The sequence below is a fragment of the Bombus impatiens genome, unplaced genomic scaffold (genome assembly GCF_000188095.3).
Source record: "Bombus impatiens unplaced genomic scaffold, BIMP_2.2 scf_0051, whole genome shotgun sequence".
Taxonomy (NCBI): domain Eukaryota; kingdom Metazoa; phylum Arthropoda; class Insecta; order Hymenoptera; family Apidae; genus Bombus; species Bombus impatiens.
In genome coordinates, this window is record NT_176470.1 from 541,366 (window position 1) to 564,839 (window position 23,474).

A 23,474-nucleotide genomic window follows, 5' to 3' on the forward strand; every position below is an offset into this window, starting at 1 on the left:
AGCCACGGAAACTCGCCGACAGGTCGGCGCCACCGTACCGACGCTCGGTATACTAGTCTACATTTTTGGCGGCAGCCGCCCAGTCTAAGGTCCAATCCCCGAACCGAACGGTCGTCCGAAATACTTAGGTAAAAAAGGGCTAATTTCCAATCGACCACCGCACACCGGTCGACATAGTCGAGTTTATTCGCCAACTTTTTTTTTGTTCCACTTTCTTTTTCTTCCTTCTTTTCTACTTCGATTCTTCGTTCTCGGCTTGCCGGGAGAAAGAAAAGAAAACGAGAACAAGTTGACTTTGCTCGAGGATTTTAAACGATCGCGCGACCACTTATTTCATTGGTTCGAGAGAGAAAGAGACAAAGATCTGGACGTTAAGGGTGGGAAAGAGATAGATAAATCGTGAGTGCGACACTCTATCTGGCTGAACCGATCGAGGACGATACCAAGAGGAACGATTCGCTCGAAGAGGAAAGATCGAGGATTCTCGTCCGTGTGTGCGCGCCAGTGTAAAACAGGGCGAAAAATAGGAGAGAACGCCTGACTGGACGTGGGCCTGCCTGCGCTTGTCCTTCTGCGTATATTTAGTAGGAATTCGCTCTTCCATTAACCTAGACTGCGCTGTTCTAGTACACTTAAACGCGAGTCTGCAAATAACTTTAGATTGTATCACTGGTTCGTTTCGTTCACACTGGTACGTGTGCTTTTTAAGACTAATTGATGTTACTAACCCACGAGAACGAGAGGAACTAATTACACTGTGGACAAATTGATGTACACAGTGGTGATTAATCTTACGAGACAGAAACGATCGAATCATGGGACCATTTTATTACGTCGATAAATTTCTAATTTCAATTTCTAGTAAGAGAACAAAGAAATGAACGAAATCACATTTTTACGAATGATCGTTGAAGTCTCATTGACAATAGAAAAAATGATCTATCTGTCTGTTTACGCCTGATGTTTTACAATGATAATACCATGCATGACGATGTTTGTACCAATCTATATGTAGTAATAATCGTATCTACGATATTATAACAATATATGTTTGCGCGTGATTTAATAACAAAAGAAAATATGTAAAACATATTTCATCGTCGATCTTTAAGAAACAAAAAAGGAATACTACGATATATAAGTAATACTATATCGCAAGTCCCGAAGAAAGAAAAACAGTGATATTACAACGAATGTTTCATTGTACGATTCTATAAATCGATTCGATAGATTTAGATAATATGAATGACTCAGTGCGTTCAACGATCGATCGATCGAACGAGTCGTAAAGATACAGTCGCGAACACCACCGTCCCGAATCAAAGTTCTAATTTCGTGGAAGCACGTTTGCAATAGTTGGCGCGACTCGCGTCTCGGTTTCTCTGCTATCGCATACCAATTCGAGGCAGACCGATCGTTTGCTGCCGCGTGCTTCTCAAAATGTAGTGGTAACGTACAAGGCACAGACATCGATGCTCGAGGTTTCTCGTACGCGTGTGCCAATCATACAACCGACGGAATTGTTTATAATAATTGGCAGCGATTTGTTTGGCAGTTATGTAACGCGCCGCGGCGTGCCTGTCGGGATAAAAATATCCGCGGGATGCCGCCAAGTCCGACGTGTCTGTTATAGCCGCTCCCTTTCTGCGGTTAAAACGCGAAACTCTTTTTTTTTTCTAATATATATATACGTTGCGGTAAAAGTGCAAAATTTAGCAAATTTGATCCTTGCAGGAACAAACGGATCATACAATTAGAATTCCATATAATATTCATAAAATATCATTCGTATCGTCCATTTGAATAACAGACGTTCATTATACTGACCGAAATTTCGTTCTGTTAAATGAAGTTGAGATAAATAGGATTTTAGTACTTTACTATACGCAGCATCGATATTCATAAGCTGACACCGTCGATTGTCTAATAAATTAAGGATAATTAGGTTTCTACAAAATGTGGAAATGAGAGCTGGTCGTCAACCGATATTTTTCAACCTATTTGGTACTATAGTACGACTATTTGGCATAATTCTATTTCTACAAATTCTAAGACAGCGTCGAAGCACGCGAAACACTTTTCTCCCAGCAAACGTATGCATCATCTCGGTTGATCCATTTTCCGAGTGTCGTCTATTCCTCACAGACAGAAGTTAACGTGTTAATAAAAATCACCGTGCACTCTGATAGCTTTTGAAACGTTTTCAACGATTGTTTTTAGGAAATAGTCGAATACTCGGAGTAGCTTAGGAACCTTTTGCGGGACTAAACCTCGTTCTCATAGAAGATTACGGCTAATGGAAATATTAGGGTTAGAAAGTGGGAAAGCGAGTTATTCAAACGAATATTGACGTAGAAAATGTGCAGAATTGTAAGAATTTGTTCAGTGCTGACGTTAGAAAAAGAAGTTGCGAGTAGCGATACACTGTCATAAATTTTTGAGACGATGTAACGCGTATAAAATTATAAACGGCTAAAGTGACACGCTCCAGATTGCTCATTCTCTTAATATCATAGAATACGTCACAAGTGCCAAGAGGCGCCTCGCGCCGCTTGACGAGCTAAACTACGCGTCTGACCGAATTAAGGCGTCACTACTTTCGGCCACATCGGGCTAAATATAACGCCGCAAAAAGGCCACTTTCTAGCCGTGACAAAACTTCAATTCTGAATCAAAACAATTATAATTAATGTCCGTCATCTACGTTTCTCTGTTCTCCTTATATTTATTAAATTCGTGCGATTTAAATTGAATAAATTTTTAAACATGTTAGAAGACTATAATAATCAACGTTATACGTTGTAAAGTTTATATATATGCTATACAAGTATTTTCTCCATAAGAGAATAACGTACATTTTATATTGCAGAACATATAAATAAGTATCCGGGTCTGAATTTTTTAATTCCGAAAATTTTTTTTTTCGATATGCCGATTATATAACAAGCACGAATTTCATCCTACAAGTTGAGGGTTAAATATACTGCGTTACTATCATCCTTGAAATGTTGTTCATTTTTTTTTTTTTTTTTTAATATCGGAGAGCATGGTCTTGAAAGAAGAGAATTAAACACGTTTATCTATTTGTTCGATTTGTTTCATAGATAGGTCCAATATTTATAAGCAAACTCCAATTTACTTCGTGTTTATCACTTGCTTCGTATTTGTAATCATTTTACGTAAAATGGTTTATTTTAGTACCAGATTTCGTTTGTCCGACCAATTGCACTCTGAATCTACTTAGTACGTTCGTACGTATCTATACAGGTTTCTATATAGTACATCATATTCTCCACTATTTTTTTTTTTTTACAAATTTCACTGAGAATTCGTTATAAAAATTAAAGGGGCTAAACAAATACTCTACCAAAATATATATATATATATATCAACGATAGAAATTTCAAGCTAAATGAGATTTCTCAATTAATTATTCGTCGAAAATCGACAAAGTTTGGTATCTCCATCGAGCTAACGTTATTGATTTCTAAAGAGCTTCTCCGAACCTCAACTCGAGCAGCGTTAGAGGAAACTTTTGATACGTCCAGACGTTTGATATTTTCTGGGTTAAATGGTTTCTAGCGTTTCACCGCAACGTGTCGAGCTGGCTGTCTTCGGTTGATAGTTAAAGTTTCAACATTGAAGGCCGATGTGCGAAAGTTTCCTTTTCCTCTGTTACATTCTCGCCTACCCTTCATCTGATCACGCGAAACCGCCACACTTAGAAAATTCGTTCTTTGGCAAGTTTTCAATGTGAACATAATTTCTGACCACGCCATTACGATCGCTAAATTCGCTTCCTGCTGGTATTCTCATTTAAAATTGTACAATATCGTTGAAAGATTTTCTCAACATTTTTCTCTAATTCTTGAATTACAATAATATCGGTGGAATACAATTTTTAACAATGAAGTTTAAATATCGCTTTAGCGATGAAAAATCTTATTTACAATTTCTTTAGAAATATTCTTCTGTTGTTTAATAACAGTAAAATCTAACTTCTGTGATGGAATTTCATTTTTCAAATTCAACTTGCATAAAGTACGCAGAAAGTACTTGTTCTCGTGTTAGAATTCCGTCGTCTGACTAATGACTGTCCGAATCTCCTGACATAGGACATTGCACTAGTTGATAGTACGAATTTACAGATGTTAAACTTTCCAATAATCGACCTATGTAAGTTCGACATAAATACCTCGATACTTAAAATAGCTGACTGCTTGTTCGCTCTTTTACGACCGGTTCATTGTTCTATCTAAATGTTTCCATTAAAATTTACAACGAAATATACATACAGCCTAAAATTAGCTACGACATTACGAACCCTGTATCTATCTATTCTGTAACAAAACTAATTCGAAGATAATAAGAAACGCGAGACATTCTCATGAAACGTATTGAAAAGTGGCGACCTACCTAGAGAATTCGTAGATCACAGTTAAGCCTTGAACACTCTTAACCGTGATACATTCTGACGCGATCGTTCTGGCAGGGAACAATGAAACAAAGAAGTAACAGGTGTCGGGGCACCTAATACTATCAGCTGTCATCGACGTTGATCCACGTGTTTGGCCGGTAGTCTGGCATACGTCTCTGATTATTCAATTTCTAAAGGCCGTCATTTAAACGTGTATTACGCGTCCACGATGACGCACGGAAGTGGAACGCGCTGGGTGAGGACCTAACGCAGTTGTAAGCCAGCAAACGAAAAGTCACACCGTGGGCCGGCACGTATTTTCAGTTTTTGGACCTACGCCCCGGATGATTTGCTTGAACCCGTCTTGCTTATTTTTAACAGTCATCTAGATTACACGCGTGTTCGTTAGATAGAAGAGTTGGGCAAAAGTTATGTTGAAGAATAAAAAGATAAATTCGATTCGTTGGTTAGTTAATATTTATAACCGGAATTTAACAAAAGTTCGAGTTATTAGTTAATTAGATGTAACTAGCTTTACGAACAGAATGATAAAAGCTTAACTATGAAAATTATTTGGAAGGATTTAGCGCGAAAAACGAGAAACATGGGAACCTTTGGGAAATTCCAAACAAGTTCTCAGAAAACTTGCTCGTTCCTAAACTATCGTTATTATTAGAACGCTATATCTTTTATTTACCATACTTGCTAACATTCCAAACATTACGAACCATACAATACTCTTTTCATCTTGGACATAACTAAAAAATTTGCCATCGCTGAATTACCCTGTAGAATCGTTCTCTAAATCTCCGTTTCTTGCATATATAAACATTCTCCAACTATCAGATATCCTCTCAAACAGGAGACTAATTCGAGCGAATTCTGAATACAAGGTATTTCATCTTCAACTCACTCAGAATAATAATTTTCCTTGATATCCACCTTGCAGGTATATAAACTATCAAATTATCGAAACACTCTTAAGCAATAAACTTTTAAATGAGTCGAGGTGATCTTGAACGATTTGAACAAATAAATTCTCTAATTAGCCGCGCATGGAATCCTATGGACCGAAGGGTGGGCACGTGTTGTTTTATGGGTCATTATCGTCGTCGCGGGCATAAAGGAGCCCATTCCGATGGGGAAGGGGGGTGGGGGGTTCGCGAAAATCGGTCAAAGTCAGCCAGAGACTCGTCGACTATGCTGCCTTCGCACAGCTTGGATGTCCACCTGTTTCCAACTAAAAACGGACCGGGGCCCGGGCAGCCTAAATATAGCGACCGCGAATCCGGGACTCTTACGTCACGACGCGACGCGACGCATCATTCTGCGTCCACGACCACCGAGCTTTTTCTTATTTTCCCTTTTCCATTCGCTACGAACTCGTTCATAGATGATAGAAAGTATAGTACGATAAGAAGCATCGATTTGATACTAGATTGTTCTGTAATATAATGATTGTATTGTAGGTGTTTGTGCATTTATAGGAGATTTAAATATATTATGCAAAAATACCATAGAACATACCTTAAGTACTTATTGGAACATTTCGAGAGCAAAATAAATTTCTACCTGGGTTCATGACCTGCATTTCTTTAATTGCAGTCGAGTGATGAACGTCGTTACTGTTCAATAAAATCGTGTTTCGGTTATTTGAAAATCATAATTCATTTTTGTATACTTTTATCAGAGAGCTATCATTATTCACAATCTATTATTTCATTTACTGGTGAAAGCAAAAGATTAAAGTACAAAATATTAGCTTCAACGCACGCAGTACCTTCAAATTTGTGGTATGTAATAACAATCTACCAAAAAACAGAAATTGCACATACCTTTTCTTGATTGCATTCTGTAAACTGCAACACTGGCTCCATTGATGCAACCTGCAGAGACACCTGTTAGTACGATATAATATTATTCGTTGCTCTATTTTATCTTACGAAAAAGAATCATATATACGTACATGCATACATACTAAGATATTTTCCGAATTACATCATAGATGAATTTTTCATCATAAAACATTTTGAATGACTATTAATTATGTATATACATATATATGTTTGTGCAAATACGACAAAGCAAGGTATCGACTTTCGTTCGAAAGAAAAATGTCTCTACTTTTCATATACATTAATTCATATTAATTTTCTTATTTTCGTAATAATATTAAAGTTATTACCATTTAGAAAGCTTTATATTGAAATATACGCAAATATTTAACAGTATAATATACATCACTGATAAATTTCTACTCAAATGTAACAAAATTGCAAACTATGAAATTTTCGTTACAATTTTATTATATTTATATCTCTTGAGTAACAGGTATATTAAAAAACAATTACCTTTGATAGATATTACTGATTTTGCGTATGGTTTGTGCCATTTGACCGTTAAAAACTTAATTAACACACTACGAAAAATTGCACTTTACATTTGTGGCCGAAGGGTCAAGCAACGTTTCAAACTCAGTCTTGCAAACTTCTATGAAACAAATTTTCATACGCATAAATTTCAAAAATTTCAAATAACACAAATTATTATTCGATACTAAAATGCATTATATAATTCTTCTCTTCGGTAAAAAGAAGAATTATATTATAAATTTTCAATTTTTTGTATTAATTTATTTCATTAAGTACAGAGTCGTACTTTAAGGTTGGTAACAATTATATTGTAAGATAAGTGGCGCCAACTTCTTCAAATTATGAAAAGAATCACAGCAATAAAACGTTTGTTTCTAAAACAACTTATAGTACTCAAATAACACAGTAGCTAATTTACCTGAGAATTTTCACGTCTTTACACAATTATATAGATTTTTTGTATCTAAATCCATATCCCAAAATTTGTCAAATAGAAAGTTATTCCTTAATATATACAGAGAGCAAAAAAGTATCTACATGTCATTCTATTTAGTAATTATTATAGCATTTATCTTTTTTATACCAATTAAATAGATCCAACTATAGAAAATTACTAAAGTATAGCAATAAGTTTTGTATCATTTAGTAATACTTTGATACAACGACAAAAATTTGATACTCTGAAAATAAAACGTAAAACTGCTAAAATAAAAATATGTGCAAATACTTTTTGTAGCCACTGTAGATATAAATAATTCTCCAGATACCTGATCGTAATTCTTAATGGAAACGGTTCGACAAAGTGTAGAAGCATTCATTAAGTTTCGACGTTCCATTCGATTACTACGCAGAAATACGTTCGGTGATTAACCAAACTATGTAATTACGAGGAAATTAACTCGGTCGCCAGAATCAGGCATTAATGGACCGTTGATTTAGATCACGTATTCCAAATTTATTTCCGATGACCTTCGATCGCTCTTGCCGAGAATGAAATAGGAATACATGCGAAAGCGTTCGGATGATCCAGGCCGAGTATGAAGTGCGCGCGTTTCTAAATTTAGCGGCACCATTGCGTCAACAAAAAGAAAAGCCGATGCTCCTGTTTGTGTCGCAGTCCTCGATTGGCTGATCCGAGGAATGCCGCAACCAATCGTAATACACGTAATACCATTCGCTATTCGAAAACAGGACGAGTACGTGCTTTTCAAATACGAGCACCAAATTCGAGCTTTCGTATTTTATTCAATGAAACATTTCATTGATGTTTAACGTTTCTATCTAGATATGTATATCTATATATTTAATGTAATATTATATATAGGTATTATATTTAAAAATATATTTCTGGACATTGGCAGATGTATTATATAGAATAAAATTAAGAAAAAATAAGTTTATAAATTTTAAATTTTATTAAATATAAAACGTAATACGCTAATGTGATTTTAATCTTGGCACTAGATGGCATTAGGTGTTAATACCGAGTAGTATGGTACAAAGTGTTAATGAAGTCTATTTTTTACTGCCAGTTTTAAATAGTAGTTGTAAATATATATAATTATAAAATCTGGTTTAACAAGAATGATGAAGAAATCGACCGCGAAAAATTGCGTCCGCTATACTTAGAAAGCGACAGGATGCCAACAAACACCTTTGCAAATTATCGTCCATAAGTTTCTTATTTTTAGCGCGTTTACTGTCTGCTAGCATTACAAGCCCTAAATTTGTGGCATTATTATCCTCATACTTGTTAGATACTATCCCAGATACCAAACAGGGAAATTTTAATGTAAACATAATCTTAGCGAAAAGATATATTTTACGGCGCTGTTTTTTTTTATGTATTTCAAATTTAGAAATTCCTTGTTGTTTACAAGATCGATTATACACATACCGTTATATTTACAAATTTCCGTGAAAACTGTATTTCTAAGAAATTGTAGTCTTCTATTTAAGTTTATCGCTCTTCGATATTTCTAGCGATCTTATTGAGAAATATTATATATTCTAAACATTTGAAATTTGGCACGCTGAAGTATTTTAAATTTGAAATATCGAAGACATCGTATTTTATAATTAACATGCACTTACGCAATGTTTTTCTCTCACCTTAGACATTTATTGTAACCATTTTTATTCCGCAAATGATTAACTGACAAAAGAATACGTAGTGTTACATCGATTAACGATTAATCTGTTTCAGAAATTGCATTATCGCTAACATACAAGATTTATACCAACGAAGAGCAATTCCTACATCGAATCTGAATCAAAATCGTCGATCTTTCCTCCCTAACGCGAACAAATTAGATCATCGGATATCTTCACGCGTTGAATTATAAAAACGCTAAAAGTAATTTACGTTCGTTTATTTTAGCGAACGAGTGTGGTTAGCAGTTCAGTAGAGCGGCAAAATGGACGCGCGCTTTAGAAGCAATCTCGACATGATCGGGCGCAACGAGCCCATCACAAGGAAGGCCAAATTCTGGCAGAGTTACGTTCGAGCCTTAAAAGGTACTCCTTCGTGCATTACCTGGAATTAAGAAATTTAACGCGAACAGACTTTAACTTTAACGTTTATTCGCTTTCAATTTAAACTCGATCGTTGCTGAAAAAAGTTAGTTTCTCCTCTATCAGCTTGATGTATGTTCAATTTTTATAATATCAAATTCTTTTTGAACGAAATTTTAGTTCTTTTAATTTCTTTCGTGCTTCTCATTCCCTTCTCACTTTTTTTCAAACGAAATCACGTAACTTCCAAATTTTGTAATAATTGAGAGATTTTTTAAGCATGTATACTTGTCGCAATTTGTCTTGTACGATACTTTTGGTATGGTGTTTACAGGGGGCTAAGAACGAACAGCCTATAAAACTATTACTGTTTACAGGCACCGACGATATGAGAGCCCCTGAACACACGCACAGACCTCGCAGCATTTTCCGCTCAGATTATCCTGAGCTATCCACCTCGTGGCCATTTGGAAAGTCTATCTTTGAAACCCCCATCCATGCGGCTGATCGCATCAACGTTCCTGGATACAGGTAAGATTTCTTGGAGTACCTTTGAAACTCGTTAACTAACAATATTTCAATCGATGCTTAAGAATAGATACTTCGTTGAAACTTTGATAACATAAATAATTTAATTAGGTAGGCAAGCCACTCGTGCGATAAAAGATAAAAGAAAGATCATCTTAACGTGTTTTTCATAATAAAACTACTACTAATAAAACAATACATCGTCAAATGTAATGACGAACATTTTTATAGAATAACCTTATGAAATGTTGCAAAATCTCAGAGTCGATGTAAAAGATGTTTGCGTGTTTCTATTACTTATACACACTTGAGCAACGACAAAATGTTCTTACAATCTGGCAATAGCTTTACAACGATTAATTTATTCGAATAATTATCTTGAATAATATTATTTATCATCTTAAATAATAAGACGAAGCAAACTTTTTTTTTATTAAAGTAAACGTTATTCCCTGAAGGTACCTGCCCGTCCACCGTGAGATCTACGGTTACACACCGAGGCAGATCTACCCGCATCAATACAAACCTGTAGAACGCTTCATCCCCGGTACGTACTAAAGAACTCTGAGCAAAAGTCCAAACCAAAGAGAGTGAACGACGTCGTAAAACCAAATCAAAAAAGTAATTATAAAAACCACAGAAAAGATCAGACAGAAAGAATCGAGAAAGAAAAAGAAGCGCGAAACGAAACGAAAAGAAAAGTTTGGAAAGTTTAAACGTTGTTGTAAACACGCGTCTCGAACGTTTACGAACGAGAGAGAAAATATAATTATAAAAATTCTAGTGCCAAAAAGTAAAAAAAAGAAAAAAAAACGGAAACGACAAAAAGATACGAATGAAAGCAAAAAAGACCTGAGTGAGAACGAAAAAGAGAATGAACGAAGAAACGCATGAGAATGTGGAACGAAAGCATTATCGTCGTTGAATCCAATTAATTAATTAATTATAACCGCTCGTTCTCGGAGTTTTCTTCCTTTAGTTGATAATTCTTGTCAAAGTTCTTGTCAGTAATTTGTAACCAGGTGCTTTTGGCTTCTGCCTGTTGGATAGACGAATAAGTTAAGATAAAAGTTAAAACTTTGAAAGTCGAAAATAAATAAACGAACGAAAAGGAAGGATGTAAAGACACATTAACTTTGTCGGAGGTGTAAATATTTGGCGGTCCGCGAATATTTCCCTCCAAGGCCTTTCTCAGAAGCCAGAAACGCCATCCTGGAGGATCCGTCTCGTATCCTTATGAAAAGAGCCCTCCACCTTTGCTTGCACTCCATCGTGACTAAAAAAAGAAACGAAGTGAAAATGAGTAAAAAGCGAAGCAAGGAAACTGAAAATATACATACATGGGATGCTCCCAATCCTTCGAAAAAAGAAAAAAAAAAATACCTTTGTATTGTTATGTGTCATCCCCATCCGACGTGTGAAATGCGTATGCACTTTTGGACACGTACGTGTTTTGAATTTTTTCGAATCGTATTTAATTCACCTCGAGTTCATATTTTATCTACAATCCGTGTCTGAATACCTTTTCTCTTCACGTACACAGAACCATGCCATAATATGTGTAATATTAATTTACTCTACTCCGTACACTTTGTATCTAAGTTATTATACTTATAATGTCGCTATACGAAAACATGCATCTATACATACGTATAAAAAAATATATATAATTATGTTGAATATACCTCAAGACTTGTTTGCCTCGCGATTATACGATTCATTTTTCTTTTTCTTTTGCGCCTTTTGAAATAGATTTTTCTGTTTTTAATAAAAGGAAAGTAAAAGAATAGTTCGACTATATGTGACCGAGGAGCAGCTTGACATCCACTGATGACCGACGCTCCCATTGGTGTTCGCTGGTGTTCAATTAATTACAATAATTATCTTTGCATCAGAGATGGGCTAGAAATGATTTTGGTAACCAATTAATGATTAACTAGGTCGTGGTGATAGACATGTTTGTTAGAGACTTACGTACTATTCGAGCGTAGATAGCATCTGATCGAAGATCGTGGTATCGATATAACAGATATAATTTTCGCATCGCACGTTTAATCGCCAACGTAACCGCGTTGTTGCATCTCTTCGTGACTAAATAAATAATAATACGATACATACGTTTGCAATTGAATAATCAGTGAATAATCAGTTTTAATAAAGAGATAGCAGTACATCTACCCAACGAATTGGTGTGCTATAGTCTGTCAAAAATTAATTGGCCACTCAAGGCTGCTTCACAGCACCAGAAATAGCACATGTCGGCACTAACGCGTGTTTCTTTCGCATAATTACGCAGCTATACTATAACAGAATAACTATACTATATAACTACTATATCAGAACGAAATAAAAATTCCGAAATATACAAATATGTAATAACGTGACATAGCACAAACGATAGTTGCTTTCAATGACAGAAACTAGACATATAATGAGGTTTTACTATTGAATGGCCTTGAGCGATTAATTAATTTTCGTCAGACTACAGATAGTCTACGTATACGATTCTCAGTAACGATAGAGATAATGAACTAAACTGTAAATAGTCAGCAAACATAATGCCCATCTCTATTTTGGAAAAAAACTACAAATTTAAACAAAAGCGTGGAGACATTAAAACAAACTAAACGTAGAAAGTGTCGACGTATACTAAGCGATAGCAAGCTCGACCGAAGCAGCAGAAAACCGTGAATTAACAATTAGATTAATATAATTAATACCATTAATACGATTGTCCGTTAAAAATCGGTGGATGTCTCTCGTGTTGTTCGATGTCGTCAACAATGGAAGTGTCGATGGATGGAAATGGCGACGATCAACGACCGAACGACTGACAGAAACGTGGCCAGGCATCATGGATCATCGTTCATCGATCATCGATCACACGGCTCACTGATCTCTCACGCTCATACGTTTTATTCTCCATACCTCTTGCGTCGTCCGAGAAAACGAAACCACCATCATCATCATCATTCACGTTGCTCGTCGTTGTCCAGATAAACGAGAAAATATCTGCGAGCTAAGCAACCGCCCGTTAAATGGGAACAAACGAATCGCATGCAGCTCTGATCCTAATTTCTTTCCAGGCACTAGTCCCAACAAGTGGCTTTTACTCAATCGCATCGTCGATTTGAGCGACCTTAGGCGACAACAAATTGCACGACACTGGCAGACTAGAGAAACTAAACAACGAAACACGCTTACTACAAAAGTGCGACTTCGTCATTGCATACGAAGAAAGGATACTGACATCTTGCGCGATACTAACCTACTCACTGTCTAAACTATACCCGATACGCTCCCAATAAATGTGATTAGCGATTAGTATCTCGAACTTGGTAACCTTACAGTGAAGTGTGATATTGATAAACATTGCAAGTTTGTTTATTATCGTTCTATTTTTGACTATTATCGATGATCTTCACCTTAGGAGAAATAGACGCGATAGAAAAATATTTGACTTTTAATATCGAGTGTATCGAGCGTTCGTACAACTGCAACTGCCACAGGTCAAGATATTAATTGCTGAGACATTAAGAAGTAACTCTTAACATTTGCTTAACGGTACACAAATAATATCGTCCTTATCCTGGAATTTACATTAATATCTCCAAGTGATTAAACTAGTGATTTCTTCTTTCCGAGTGGTACACTATCAACCAAAAGTACTTACCTGCGTATTCTTTACACTTTACCATTCGATTGTTTCATAAAAAAAATCCCTATATAAAATTACTTTTACGCGTAACCCTTCATTTATTAGGATGAATAACCAATTAAGAACAAGTAACAAGTTGATTACACGTACGAAGTATTCTCACTAAATTCTTATTTTCCATAATTCTCTAATTTTATTTTTCCCCGGTAGAGCTTCTAAAATCAATTTCGCACTTTTCGTTCATAGTGTACGGTGAGCACGAATCGTACACAAAAATCAGATCCAAGTATACAGTTGCGTATGGTAATTAGCTGGAATCATGCAAAGCGTACTTAACATACTAATAATACGCCTGCATCACATTTTTATCCCATTTCCCTCATCGACACGAAAACGAAAGAAAGAAACGAAAGCAACGATTTCACACATGCGCACGTGCCTGGATTGTTCTTCATCGATGTGTTCAGACGATCGTCGAGAGAATGTCACGACTATCCACGGTTCTCGAAAGCATGGGAAAGGAAATATGATCGAAGCCATCCTGAAACAGTGGCCAATGCGACGGATCGAGAATACGAATCGCTTTGTAATAAGCACGAGAAAGCTGCTACACACTGTATATGCATATGAAATTTCCAATAAACTCAAGTGACTCAACGAACGAACGTTTTTTTGGCTAATAATTTTTCAGCGATCGTTTTTTACTTTTCAAGATACGGCATATTTTTATTTTTTCGATTTTATGCTACTGCGAGACAATTTTTCTAATTATACGCGGGCGAATATTTTTTCAAATGCGATATTTTTCGTTGCGTTTCGCCAGGAGCGTTGCCCTCGCCGACGCCATTTTTGATTTTTCCTTTTTCGCTGTATAATCGAAGGAACTTTTTGTCTTTTCGCTTTTGTCCACGACGGCAAACGATATTTAGGACGTGTTAACTCTTGCAGCTGAGGTGGAGGTCGCAGTTTGATTACACTAATCTGGATCGAAAAGAACGAGAGATGAATTAAAGAACAAAAATAAATGAACGATTTGGATAGGTAATCGGAAGAAAAATATAGAAAGGAAGAGCGTATGACGGCGATTCGATCGTAATAATTGTGGTAAAAGGCTGAATTCATCAGAGAAAAAATAGTCGTGAGACTTATAAATAGAAGAAAAGTGAAAAAAAGGAAAGCAAAAGGAGTGAATAAAAGGAAATTCAATATGGCCGCCAAACTTGAAAAAGCTGGAAATTTTCTCTCGACGCTTGCGCGTTCTAATTTTTTACCATTGATCTATTCGATCCAATATCGTCACTTATCTCCATTCGTTATTCAATTTCTTAATTTTTATATTCGTTATTATTATATTATCATAAACGAGGACAAAATGGAGAAAAGAATCGAATATAGGAGATAGAAGGACGATGTGGAGCAATTGACCCAAACACTCCAATTAATATATGCTTTACTACGCACGCGTATTCGAAGTATTCTTTTCCTCCGACTAACAAGCGATAATTAATTTCAGCTAGATCCAAAAATTTCTATCTTTTTCAGGAGATGGCATGTACTTTTTTCTTCTCTCTCAATCCGATCCCCCCAACCTCAAACTTTTACCTGCTTATCAATTATAATACCGAGTTGATGGAAAAGTAACTTTGATCTTTGATAGCACTAAAAGGAACAATTTCAAATAGTCACTATTTTACAATAAATAATGTAACAGATACTAAATATTACGATAAATCCCATTGCATTGTTTAACCTTTACTAAAAATTACGTAGATGGAAAAGATATAAATAAGTTAAAGAATTGTTTAACGATGGATTTGTATCGAAAACAACTCAAAGAACGCAGCAGAAATTCAGATAGAATAAAATTATGAAAACAATGAAATTGTGTACCAATCGCTTTGCTCTTCGTTACTTCTCCACCAACCAAATATAATTATAATTCTTTCCTTCGACAGTGACGCATTGATTAACCGGATTAAAGTAATTTTCGAACCAGTAGAATCGTAGCAGTAGATAGATAGCGATATAGATTCCGTAGAGAAACTCTGTAGAAAAACCCTGTAGAAAAGACCTGTGTTTCGTGCAGTCTTGATGATGGCCACGAGTTCGTAATGATTAACAGGAATAACTCGTACTTCGCGGCGAATTTCTAAGTGTATTGCGATTCATTGAGCGACCGGTGAGCAGTGTAAAAAATGAGATAAGAAAATTTTTAGAAAATATCTCATCGCTCTTTTTTCCTCTCCGCTTTTGGAGAGTACGATGCGATTTTTTGAGGCGGTATTTTTCACCCCCACCAGGTTAGTATACTTTTTTACACGTTACGTGGCGTCGTGTTACATTTCATTTCTTTCTTTTTTTTTTTCTTTTTTTGTGAGAGCGGCTCGAATGTTTCGTTTTTCTCTTTTAGAAGGAAAGAATCGTGCTTCGATAAGCTTTTATCATATACATCTACGGCTTGCTACGGATAGGTGAAACACGCACGGCTTTGGAAGAACACCCAAAAACGGGGACAAAACCCTTGTGAACCTTAACTTGCATTTTTGCCCTCCTAGTTATTCGTTTTTATCGGATTAGCAGCGAACGGAACACGATGCGTTAATTAAGCTTCTTACTATCTTTTTAGCAAAGGGTGTTTTAGGTAAAGTGTCAAATGTACTATACGGTAATGAAAAGAGTTGAATGTAACTTGTGTGTTACTCGATCTTTCCCGTATAATTTATTTTTTATTCTTTTTACTCTATTTTAACTATTTTACTGCAACACCTTAAAAGGAAGCTTAACAATAAACAAGTATTAGATAAACGACAGCGACATGTACATCTGGTACATGTAACACTTTTAGCTGCAAACAGCTAATTAAAGGAATTTAGTTAAATCGCTTGAATAATTATTATATCTATTCTTATATTCTTCCTAAAACACCACTGCGTCTTTTATTAAAGCCAACGGTGCATGACATTGCGGCCTGGAAGATTAACAAAAAACGCTGCTACTAACAAGAGAAACATCTTTCTTTAAAGAATATGTAGATGCCGAAAGCTAAAGTACTAAACCAGAGAAAATGAAATGCAAATAAATAATAGTTGGGCAGATTCCGGCCAGATTCGCGACGAAATCAAACCGATGGTACGCACGGTTTTTCACATTAGGTGTCATTTATCATACGTAGATTGTAGCACACGATAAACACATCGAACGATTCATCGGAGAAAGACAATTTGGGAAGATGAATCTCAAGCCTCTCAATAGTTTAGTGACATGTTGTTTATGTGGACTTGCTACGTTTCTTCATTCTTTTTTTTTTCTATAGAATATCATCGGTCCTTCCCGATGGAATATTAATCCTTCTCGAGTAAAAAAATGGATTCCATTCATTGTTTGATCAACGATTCGAACGAATTTAATCGTTATTTTAACTTTTTATCAAACTGTTTCGATACCTAGTCTATAAAAAAAAAAAAAGCAATCAGTAATATGAGAAAATAAAAATTGTTTTGTGCAATATTAAAAAAAAAATGATCTTCCGATTTGCTAAATATTAAACGTTAAAAAATATTCTACACCGGTATAGAAAGTTCTTCTTCAAAAAAATTATTACCATTGATCACGGATGTACAAGGTGTTTTAGAAAAATCCATCCTTTGGATATCTTCTTTAACAACGAGAAAATAAACTAAATATTTACTTTGTACGGATCGCCTTAATATTTTTAATTAGCTGTGTATCCTTTCTTTACTCGAAGGAATCTGCAAGCCTGCAACAAAAAGTTGAATTCGATTTACGATAAATCTGATTCGACCTTTTGCTCGTATTTTATATACATATTGAGTTCACGAGAGCATTTTTTACATCGTAACGTGACAAATCAAGTGGAAAGAAAATTAGCAACTCCTTAAACGTTGAAATAAGATATGAATAATTCTCCGTTAAACTTGATTCGTCGAAAGATTTTCGATAAAAAAAAAAGCGCTCTTGTCACCTCACTGTCGTCTATTTGATCATGCAACGTCGAGAAATTCGCGCCTCGTCATCGATTACCCACGGGACAAATCAATATCTCGTATAACGGTCGCGCGCGTTAAAAGTTCGGGTCACTTAATGCTGCGATTTGTTGAATTCTCGATGTTGCATAACTCTATCGATTGCATTCCTGTATAGGTCGAACCCTACAAACTGGTTGAAATAAATAAGAAAGACAGAAAAAGATTACATAAACGAAAAAAAAAAAAAAAAATAATACAAATTCGCAAGATATAAGAGAAGCAAAATATATTAAAGCATAGAGTACATTCTAACAATGATGATAATTTCTAATCTGTAAAATCGCAACAATAAAAAAAAGCAAATTCTGTCAGAAGAATGAAAGAAATCCTATATAATTATTTTTAAAAGTAAATTTTTCCACTACGCTAGATACATGCAAAAGCTAAATTTATAATGAAAAGATATCCACTGTCAATTTACAACTATAGATTGCGAATAATATACGAAGCCTAATAATAAACGGAAGACTTCTCGTGTATTTCGTGTACGCTTGTTGATGCCGGATAAAATTACCGGTGTGCTTGTGATTAATTATTTTGACCGAGTATCAAAAGATTGAGGGTCGGGAGGGGAGAGACCGTCAGGAATGCACGAAACATTGTGCAAATTTTTGTTTCATTGCCATAAATATCACGATACAGCGAAACCGTTCGACCCTGAGAAAGCTTGGGCCGATCATCTGAACCGCTTGGCAGACATCGACAGGCTGTATCCGAGCAAATCGCCTTTGTTGGCTCGGCATATTAGCCCTCCTCTCAGTACGAAACGATTGTTCGACATCCACGGTGAGTACTTCTCGTTGCTCGTCTTTCACTTCCTCTTTTCTAAATGAGTTTCTCCTTCGAGCATCGCGTCTCAATTCAGAACTCAAGAAAATAAGTGTATTTGACGTAATGAATTTACTGTCAGTGTGATTAATAGCGAAGAAGATTTTAAAGAAGATCGACGAATCGTTGTATCAAATTGCTGTCTCTTTATGACATTTTATCGGGCACTTACGTGAACACTGTTACTTTGAATACGAAGATTTGTAAGTGGTGCGGATTTTAATAGCGTTCTAATGTTGAAAAGATTTTAAGAAATTGCGCGACCATGATTTAGCGCGATAGCTCCGGACATTAAAAGTACAAAGAGCTATTATTTTCCGCTAAAATCTAAAACATACTCTTTTGTCTTTCGTATTCCGATCGTCTCGTTTATTTCAAATTCCGAGTAACTGATTCTATCTAAACTGAAGTTGAAAACGCTATCTGACGTCTCAAACATACTGTTCAATTGCAATTTTTACTTTTTCATCGAAAACACTGACGTTTCTTCTTCTTCGCAATTTTCCACTCGAGTAACGCAAGTGTGATTCGTTAAAATTGCAAACTGCGAAAAATACGATATTAAACATCAAAGAGAATCCGAGAGGAATCTGTGAACGAATATGATTTTTAATTCCAGGTAACTTGGTGACCGATTACGATTACTTACCATCCTTCCCCTCGTTGTTACGCAAGAAGCCTTTGTTCGATCTTCTTGAGCCATCACCAATGGCACCGATCAGTGCCTTCACCAGAGACCCATGGTGGTACCCAAGCTTTGCTCCCTATATTCCCAACTATGCTGCCAGAGCTACCCCGTTTTATCTGAGGGACAGTTACCTTAGTCCTGTCAAACGTAGCTATCTGTGGAGCCGACATCCAATCAGGCCTTTCGGTACGTAATCGCTTTATCTTTTTACCGGCGATGCTTTCGTAAACAAACGATCGCTCCTTGTCTGAGAAAATATTTGCAAAAACACCGTAGTACAGGTGTAGGTCTAGTAGAGCTTGATACACTTCTTGGTTATTAAAGTAGTTCGTTCGTTTCGAGTACTTACTCGAGAACTTCGTCCTATGAGCGATAATAATTAGAGCGTGGGCTTGTTTATACAAATTTGTATTTTTATGAACATAATTGAAGGAATGAAAGTTATGTAGAGATTTGTTTCACTCTCTGAATACTGCTACGAGTACTATGGATACTTTATTTGAATATTTCCTGTTTCCTTTATTGTTTTTTTACGTTAAATTATTCGTTACCTTTCTTATTTTGTTATCTGTTTCGTTACGATTTGATTAGATTTATATCGTTTCATACGTGGTAGATGCTTCACTCTGTCGAAAGAAATAAACGTTTAATAAGTAGGTAATAATTTACTTCTGTTTCGTACAAGCGACGAAATTTTCTCAGATAAAGAGCGAAAAACAGTTGAAAGCAATTTAGGATATCGCAATATATTTTAAGAATTCTTTTTAATTGAATCAGAGTCGCGTTAAGGAAAATATCATTATTTTCTTTTTTTTCTCTCCAAAGACAGTTTGCATTTAAATCAATTGGAGCGAAATTTGCCTGAAGACGCTAATTAGTAGATACGATGCAATAAATTGCAGAATAAAAAGAAACTACTTAAATTAAACAGGTTTAAAAATTCAGCAGTATCCCTGTTTATTGCAAAATCGAGGAAAAGTACCAAAATCTAAATAAACAAGGCTGTCCAAAAATTCCTAGACAGTTAGGATTTAGCTTGAAACGAAAATACAATAGAAAACAAAAGCGACAGAGCTTAAACAGGGAAACAAGATTCAAACAATAGTCTACGAATTTTTGCACGTTACTGTACCTTTTCACGGTAAAGGAACACGCGATGTAGTTATCAATTATTTATGATATCGATGTGTTATCAACGTTGAATTATTTACAGAATCTTAAATCATTCCGAGTGAAAATTTCTTTCCGCGACATTCGATCGAGTGCTTAGTTACGTAACATTATAAAATGGCATTACATCTGGCATTATCTGACCGATTGTTTACCATTTGGCTCGAGTACAGATACGGTTGCTTCAAAGGATAAACCGCAAAATTCATGGCGGCACGTGCCAGACGCCAACTTCCGGATTCGAGCCAAGTACATACGTACATATTCCTTTCTCTTGGCAGACTCTAGTTAATTATTTAACGATTACATCTTCGCTTCGCACTCCATTAAAATACCATTATTCAACTCTGTCGCTGCTTTCGCAAATCGGACAGTCGATATCGCATAAAAGATTTATTACTAGAAACTTGTTGAAAGTGGTTTAAAGAACAATAGATTGTATGAACACAATGGAATCCATGTTAGGTTAGGTTACAGAGTAGGAATCCATACTCTAGTTGACTTTTTACAGTTTATTACGTTTTGTAATTTTTAGGAAAAAAGAGAGAAATATTAATAAAAAATTGTAACAACTTGAAACTTACTTATAGAAAAGCAAATTATATACGCGTTATTAAATTGCAAGACGCTCGGGTCGATAAACAGCCTGTTCTTTTTATAATAAAGGCAAGAGCGTTATGGTGAAACTAATACTTCCGGTACTCGCACGATTCAAATGTCAGGGTAATAATATCGCCATCAAAGAGGCGATATCTTCTTTGTTCGTTCAATTCCTGTGCCCTACTTCTTCAACGGCATAACGATTCGATTATTACTGAAAAAAAAAAATTTTTATTAAAAAAATTTAATAGGAAAATATTTAATAAGCTTAGAACTAAGAAACTGTTATTCGATCTTAACTAATTTTTCAAAATTACTTTCTAATAATATCCAAATTTCTTTTTTGATACTTTCCAACTTGTTAATATCGATATTTAAATTAGCGAAAAGGAGTATTTAAAGCAATCAAATTCAAATATTTATTCTCGTGTATCAATGAAATGAGAAACGTGTGTGACGATAAGAATATTTAATTTAGCTTAAATCACTGGCAGAAACTGGAAATGGTACTGCGCAATTGTTGCTGACTTTGCAGCATTGTTTTACCTCGCGAAGGTTTCACATTGATGCGAAGCCATTCACTTGCTAGATTTTCTCAACATTATATTGTCACGTGAACATAAGCCTCGATCGACCGCTATTTCTGTGGAAGATATGTATCTATTCGTATAAAAACTATCGATCCTAATTAATTAATCGCTTCAAACGTTCGTAAAGATAACGTAAACAAGATCAATAAGGAAGGTTATATTCAAAAATTCAGTGAAAAATAATGTATAAAGATTCAAAAGAAATTGGGTAAAGTATTGGATAAAATTTAGTAACAAAAAAAAAAGAAACGAAATAAAACAGAACGATAGTAAGAAAAGAGCTAGAAGAAAAGACTTGTTAGTGAAGGAAAGTGATATACAACTCGAATATATCTGTTGTATTTCAGGAGACTTATACTACTATTATTCGAAGCCAGTTCCACGATTTCACTTTACCAGCCCGTGGTATAATAAACGTACCACACATTAAGAAACAAAGTGAGCGATAAGATTAAAATGTGGCCAAGTGTTTTGCATCCTGTTACCCTTACACGTTAATTCTGTGAACAAATAATAATCAGATGGAACGAATCACGTCATGATGCTGTACATATTTCTGGCTACGATGAGATTTATTTATCAATTAACACGCAGCTAAACGTAACAAACGTAACACGAACGAAAACAAAACGAGTCTTAAACGAAGTTTAGAATCATTATTATAGCTCGTGTTACCTGGGCTGTTCGAGCGAATGAGACTGAAATACATATATCGAACCTAACCGTGTCATCATAAGATCATATAAAATCACTCACCATGTTTACAGTACGAAACAATTCATGCAATTAAAAAAAACAAAAAGTTATAGAAAACGAAGAATTGTTGCCAAACAGTGTCACACATCTTGTCTGTAATTTTGTACGTGACTTATGTGCCTGGATTTACAACGTCCCCTCTAATAGGTTATTTTTATTTGAAATACGCTCCTCTATGTACATTTCACTCGACTAATATGCATATCAATATACAATTGTATACATATCGACAGAATATCGAAGCATGTCCTGCAAACAGAAACTCCCGGAGTAAGGTAATAACAATAAACGGATCTTTGTTCACGATTATTCAACAGATACTCGTTTCCACAGACTTGTCGATAGTTTGTGTTTGCAGAGAATTTCAGATTTTTTAACACATCAGCTTTAGATGTCCCGCGAGATATCGACGGACACCGGAAACACGATCCGTGTCGAAAACATTTTTCTTACCGTGTAAAGATATTCCTTTCCCTGCCCTGTTAAAAGATACTCTAATTTTTACTACGTACGTGTATGTGTATATATACCTACTCTGTTATCCTAGCGTTACGCTTTGAGAGTTCTAGCTAAAACACCGTATTACACGTTTTCACGGATTTGAAAAGATTCGATGCCAGATAACGTATATTTAAGCGATTAGAACTCTCGAAGCAACGTTCACACCATTCTTCTAGATATAGATATTTGTGCCTGATCCATCGATCGATCTTTTTGCAGCTCACGTCTACTGATGACTGTGCCGCCCCGCATGGAACGCGTGATACGAAAATAAACGATGGAAAAAGCCAAATAAAGTCTCGAAAAAGTTAACAAAAAAAAAAAAAAAAAAAAAAAAAAAAAAAGAAAGATGTGAAAGAGTATTTACATCGTATCCTATAAGCAACCATTCGATACCTATTTGCCTGATTATTCTTTTTCTCACAGTACGTATCATCGTCCACGGAGTTCTATTTATTAACGTTTCTCATCACCATGGTTTATTGTACTATTCGTTCGTGCTGTCTACGAATAAAATAAACACTGCCTAAATTTTACTACAAATCTCCTTTCTCTACGAAATTATGATCTTACATGCGTGATCTTATCTCCATCTCTATCTCCCTCTTTGTTGCATCGTCATCTGTATTTATATAAAGAAGTTTAGTCTGAAAGCGAAATATCAAACCCAAAGGAACAGGTTTGTACAACAATATGCATGTTTATTATCTGAAAGTTTTACATCTTTAGGATGTCCATTGCATTGGCCTGTTCTGCCGGGATTCGATCGGTGTAACAATAGACAGTAGCCGATGTATGTACGTTCG

At 35.5% G+C, this 23,474-nt stretch overlaps 1 protein-coding gene and 3 long non-coding RNA genes across 6 annotated transcripts; 1 reads left to right on the forward strand and 3 right to left on the reverse strand.

The window, feature by feature from the left end:
- On the forward strand, positions 1–23,204 carry LOC100741447. 3 transcript variants are annotated; one of them, XM_003485349.3, is made up of 8 exons: positions 1–128; positions 9,170–9,306; positions 9,681–9,834; positions 10,290–10,378; positions 18,178–18,321; positions 18,983–19,237; positions 21,759–21,849; positions 22,888–23,204. In XM_003485349.3, exons 2-7 carry the CDS (start codon positions 9,207–9,209, stop codon positions 21,839–21,841), a joined length of 825 nt encoding a protein of 274 aa, XP_003485397.1. In that variant the 5' UTR covers positions 1–128; positions 9,170–9,206; the 3' UTR covers positions 21,842–21,849; positions 22,888–23,204. The 3 variants fall into 3 exon arrangements, with proteins under 3 accessions (XP_003485397.1, XP_012247991.1, XP_012247985.1); XM_012392562.3 differs by lacking the exon at positions 1–128 and adding an exon at positions 135–399; XM_012392568.2 differs by lacking the exon at positions 21,759–21,849.
- On the reverse strand, positions 3,016–4,409 carry LOC112213909. Its single transcript, XR_002947820.2, has 2 exons — positions 4,292–4,409; positions 3,016–4,251 (listed from the first exon to the last, which is right to left on the reverse strand). It is a non-coding gene; the product is annotated as an uncharacterized LOC112213909 (long non-coding RNA).
- On the reverse strand, positions 10,576–13,104 carry LOC117152461. The gene is made up of 2 exons (XR_004462848.1): positions 12,552–13,104; positions 10,576–11,107 (listed from the first exon to the last, which is right to left on the reverse strand). It is a non-coding gene; the product is annotated as an uncharacterized LOC117152461 (long non-coding RNA).
- On the reverse strand, positions 16,519–18,178 carry LOC117152464. Its single transcript, XR_004462851.1, has 2 exons — positions 17,091–18,178; positions 16,519–16,937 (listed from the first exon to the last, which is right to left on the reverse strand). It is a non-coding gene; the product is annotated as an uncharacterized LOC117152464 (long non-coding RNA).
- Positions 23,205–23,474: the final 270 nt, after the last annotated feature.